Raw genomic sequence first — 5,418 nt, 5'->3', positions numbered from 1 at the left:
GGTTTAATGTTAAATTAATTAATAATTATATTGCGAAATAAAAAAGTTATTCAAAATCACGATATTAATTCTAAAAAAAAAATTGTAAATTTGTGGATGTTATGTAGAATTTTGTTTTGGGTTTTATAATAAGTTATGTAATAAAGCAGAATTGAGATATTTGAAAGCATGTCCTCCATACAATTACTGAAGTAATCTGGGATCAGAACCTTAACTGATGGAGGAGAACTGACTGTGAACTTTCCTGAAATAAGTGACCCTCAAATTTAGTTCTAAAATTGTGATTTTGTACATTCATGTTTTTATGACTTGTGTACACTATAGTTATTTTATATTTATATTCATATTTAATCAGAAAATATGGTCAACGGGATAATGCACAAGTACCTTTATATGAAATAAAACTGGATATGATAATGAGGTACTCTCTAGGGGTCTTCATAATTTAAATTGAAAACTTAAAGTTATTTGAGCACTGACTGTTTTAGCTCCTCAAAATTTTAAACCATAGCTGTTAGTGGTGGCTCTTGTAGATGTTTGTCATTTTTGTACCCTTGATTCATGGTTTATCATTGATCTTTTATGACCAGTAACCAACCACCTTTCAGGAGTTATTAGAATTGTATTTATTGTTGATGTTACCATCATGGATATCACTGACCCACAAGACTTATTTCACTTTGAGACAGGTTACCATCGGTGGTGAAATGTCCTCAATTCTAATTCTAAGTTTTATCTTTGAGTCTGTGATATGTTTAAAACACACATTTTACTGAAGACTATCAACTTAATGAACAGTTAGTTAATACTTTCTTGGAACCAGAAAATAATTTTTTTTTTTGTTTAGTTAATATCAACTGCTGGTTAAAATTGTTTTCATCAACTTATTTAAATTCTGTTTTAGGTTTCTGAAAAATTTGTGGTTGAAAACAAAGAAACTGATGAAGAGGTGTTGATGCAAGTCATGGATGAGATGGGAAATCCTCTGAAGTTTACTCTTCAAGATGGAACACAGTTACAGGTATTTTCTTTTTTCGTTATGAATACTGATTTATTTTATTTTAAAAAAAGTGTTATATTAATATTCATAGTAATCAATTCAGAGAATATTAAATGTTGAAAGTGGGTTGATACTTACCTGTTAAACCTGTGCACTATTATTATCTTAAAATTAGAAGACATTTGAGGAATCATTTCCGTACATTATAGAAGTCCTTTACTATGTTGTTAGTTGAAGTATTAGTAATGTACATTATTATTTGTGAATTTGTATTTGGTATTAAACCCATTTTTTTCAGTTCAGTTCCTATGTGCCTTGATTCATATCTGTTAGTAGATGATGTGGCAGTCGTGAGGAGATAAAATTATTCTTGGAAAAAAAAATTGATTCATTGTATAATAGATTCTGTGATAATTTGTGAATTTTCTTTGATATCACTAGCTTAAATTTTTTCAAATCCTGGAATTTTTTTATGCTAAGCTGTATTACTGATGTTTTCCATTTAAAAAAGTTAAGAATTTATTTTGCTATTTAAAAAATTATTCTGTAGGTGACGACCCGCGATGGAAGGTCTCTTGAAGTTAGGACGGGTGATGGTCAAACTATTCCTGTTGAATTGACAACTGACAGTGGTGAACCCATTTTACCAGAACTAACGCCTGTTATATTGCCAACTGTGGTATGTTTGTGGAAATTATACATGCTGTGAGTTCTGGCTGTTCATTTATATTTATATTTCAATTTACTATAATTTACAGGGTGATTCTTTTGTGGACATTGGTAGTATAGAGCTTGTCTCAACAGAAGATGACCAATCAAATACTTTAGCCATTCCTCAAGACTTCCTTCAAATGACCTAGTCATGTATATATATATTTTTTTATTTCTGCTTTTAAAATTTATGTTCTAAATTATTAAATTTATATATTTTTTAAAACACATTTATAGAGATTTTTATACAATATTTTTACTTTGTTTGTACATAAATAAATTATTTATGATTTTGTTATCGAGTAATTTTTTGTTAGACCTTTGCAGTCAGGTGGTTGATAAATAATGGCGAATTATGTATTTTTAGGGTTAAAAACATGTACCATCTTTCTTATTATTTTATTTATTGAAATTTACCACTGAATTAAAAATTCATGTGATAAACTTAATATGACTATAGCTCGTGAAGGAACTGACCCATTCCTAGCATATCTAAGAATATTTTTAATATTCAAATTTATATACGACCAGTTTTTAGTGTGGCTAAAACTTAAAACAAGGCTTTCATAAGTTAGAGAAGTTGGGAAACACATGTGGTTTAGGTGTCTGACTGTTTTTTTATGCATCTTTTTGACAAAAGGTGTATACTGACAGACAAGTTATAAGTTATGATCTATATCGCAACAATATTATAGTTTTAGATTGATGACAATAGGGTAATACAAATTTTATTTTGAACATGTTCTGAGAGTATGGATAGTGTAAGCTAAGTTAGCAACCTCCAGATCCCTAGGGATAACTTTCAGTGAGTAAAAAATGACAAAATGCTTGGTTTTTTTTTTTTTATCTTAAAAATCTCTTAGATACCAATTCCTATTAAACATTTGTCCATCACCATTCATAAGAGTATAAGATTTCCTTCAAAATGCACTGGTCAAACTTAGATTTACCTGTAGGTTTACAGCCAATATTATTTTTTTTTTATTCGCTCGAATTGAAATGAATAAATTGTAATCATTACCGAAATTAACCTGATTGGACTACATACTGCAGAAAGGAACCAACCCTTAAATTTGCAAACTACTATATAAAGTTATATTATTGTTTCTTAAGTATCACTAGCAAGCATGTCATGCAGAAAAGATCATACCCTCCATCCACATGCTGATTCCATAAAAGTATCTAGTACTTCAGCATTAGAAAATGTTATAGGGATGATCTTTGCATAAAATAAAAGCCCTTTGCTATGCCATAAGTTGAAGCAATCAGTTCTATACATACATAGTTTTATTTGTGAGTCTTTTATTGCAACTTTACTCAAAATCCATTTTTTTTTTTTCAATTTAGTTACTACATGGCTTGGTTCTTTTCTGCAAGATGTGGTGAATTGTGTATGTACATATAGTAGTGAATATGTTATAATTTAACATACATATGATTGAATGTTAATGGCTAAGGATGGACGCAAATAAAATAATATATTTCTCATTAAAATCAACTGTGTTTACAACAACATTTTATTTGAATAGGATAATAATATTTTGATTGGACTGTTTCATTTTTAAAAATACAGTATAAATATATGCAGACAAGATGTGTGAGGTCTTGTGAATAGATCAACATCAGTTTTTCCAACTACAGAAGACCTCGCACAACATGAATTGCAAGCCGCAAGCAACATATACAACATGTGAAAAATATTTTACAAAAGGAATTTGAATGCAACACAAACTCATTAATCTAATATAAGCCTTTCATTTAGTGATTTATCAGAGTCAATTACAAAATTCATAAAATTGTTGAATTCATGATACATCATAATTAAATAATGACACTGTGAGTGTGATTGAAAGCAATAATGATAATGTTATTATTTATATGCTCTTACCTGGATCAAAATGAGGGTAATGCAAAGGAGAGGTTACTCATTAAATGAAATGGCTTTACACTGCTCCAATTATTATATACAGAATTAGGCAATACTCTATGTATTTAATTTTACTAGGCCATTAAAAATATCTTGTTTGCCTTAAACAATGTTAATATAGGAGGTGACTTATAAATAATAACTTATAAATAATAACTTAACAAATGTAAATAAAATGTAGTAAAAATTAAAAGGAACTATTTAATACTCTTAATTTTTCCCCTCATAATTTCTTTCTAAAGGAATAAAAGTTCAAATTGCTAATTAAAAATGTTTTGGGGGACTGAGATAATAAAATTTTATCTTTCAAAATTAATGTTAAAACTGTTCAGTGATTATGTTAAATAAATTAATGGAAAATAACATTGTGAAGAAATAAGAAACACAGCAAGAGTAAATAAAATAGCTGAAATACATTAATATAGATTTTGAGAAAAACGGCTACAGCGACTGGATTATCAGTGCAGGGTTTTCAATTAAATAGGACCATTAATAAAAAAATCTATTAAACCATAATTCAATCTTAATATTAAGCATTTATTTATTTTTTCAAGTTCTAATTCATTAACGATTTCTAATTTGATTGAATATCTAATTTGAACGTTTTCTAATGAAATATTCCCTATTAATTGTGTGTTTTTGGTTACCTATGCCTATTCCTTCACTTTTTTAGGCTGGTTAATTTAGGTTTTACAGTCAAACCCCCCCAAGTTTGACAAATTTTGATAGAATTCATTTAACAAAAACTGGTTGAAATTCATAACAATCAATTAATTTATATTAATAATAACTCAAAATATTCTATTTAAAACAAAGCAGTTCCAGTTCTTTAATTAACATGGAATGCAAAATATAACCTAAACATACAGTTAAAATATGTGGAAAATAAATGGTAGAACCTTTAGGTACAAAAAATCCCAAGATATACGATATACACCTTAGAATACAGTTTACAACATGCTATAATACTCCAGATTCTATGATTGGTCTTCCAATATATCATGTTCAATGAATTCAAATGATTACAGTTAACAACCTAATATTCAGAGATGATAACCGCTAATATAACCTGTAACTAAGGAATAATTAATTACAAATAAAAAATATTCTTATAAAAGTTAAATATGGTTAAAATATAAACTTTTTCTATAACCCTTTGTCTGTCCTATGCATCGTGCGTAGTGCATATGAGACACACACACAGTTTTAGAACTATAGATGCTCGCTAAAAGAATAAAATATTGAGCCAGAAATCTGGAAGGTCTAATATATCACATTGTGGATCATATATGGCCACAGGCTGATGATTGGTAATATGTGGTTTCAACTAAAAGATATATGTTGTTCCAATTTATTAAAATGAATATTATGATTCACTATAGTAAAAGTATTACGTATAAAATTGAAACATTATTTTCATTGAATAGCTAAAAAATGTATTCTCTATAATATGAAATAATATATATACTTTTTTTTTGGTAAAATAATGTTTTCTTTATTAATCTTTAATTTTTTTCAAGAATTTTCATTTCGCAACATTAACCAAAGGGCCATATCACCATTAGATATTGAAAGAACCTTGGGTCTATGTTGCAAAATTAAAAAAATTATAGATATAGTTTAGAAAACATGACCAAAAATATTGGTTGGTTTCTTTTTGTATATATAGCTTCATAAAATACTTGGCATATTGAATGCAAAGAAAAGCATGGTAATAATATTATATTATGCAGTACACGAGAATGTATGGTCAAATAACATATACACAACCACATTCTAA

At 27.9% G+C, this 5,418-nt stretch overlaps 2 protein-coding genes across 2 annotated transcripts in view; one reads left to right on the top strand and one right to left on the bottom strand.

Annotated features, from left to right (window-relative positions):
• LOC106691507 (zinc finger protein 25) overlaps window positions 1-2,009 on the top strand; it is a 23,589-nt gene extending 21,580 nt beyond the window's left edge. Inside the window, exons 13-15 of the mRNA XM_014437329.3 lie at window positions 905-1,021; window positions 1,551-1,679; window positions 1,759-2,009. Coding sequence (XP_014292815.1) covers window positions 905-1,021; window positions 1,551-1,679; window positions 1,759-1,860 — 348 coding nt within the window. The 3' untranslated portion in view covers window positions 1,861-2,009. The remainder of the gene's footprint in view (window positions 1-904; window positions 1,022-1,550; window positions 1,680-1,758) is intronic.
• Window positions 2,010-3,210: 1,201 nt separating this feature from the next.
• Window positions 3,211-5,418, bottom strand: part of dbo (Kelch-like protein diablo) — a gene marked incomplete in the record, with an annotated part of 12,265 nt that continues 10,057 nt past the window's right edge. The window contains 1 exon segment of the mRNA XM_014437236.3: window positions 3,211-5,407.

This window comes from Halyomorpha halys, unplaced genomic scaffold, assembly GCF_000696795.3.
Source record: "Halyomorpha halys isolate HHAL.00 unplaced genomic scaffold, Hhal_1.1 Scaffold5.1, whole genome shotgun sequence".
In the NCBI taxonomy this organism is placed as follows: Eukaryota; Metazoa; Arthropoda; class Insecta; order Hemiptera; family Pentatomidae; genus Halyomorpha; species Halyomorpha halys.
This window is presented reverse-complemented; position numbering and strand designations above follow the sequence as displayed.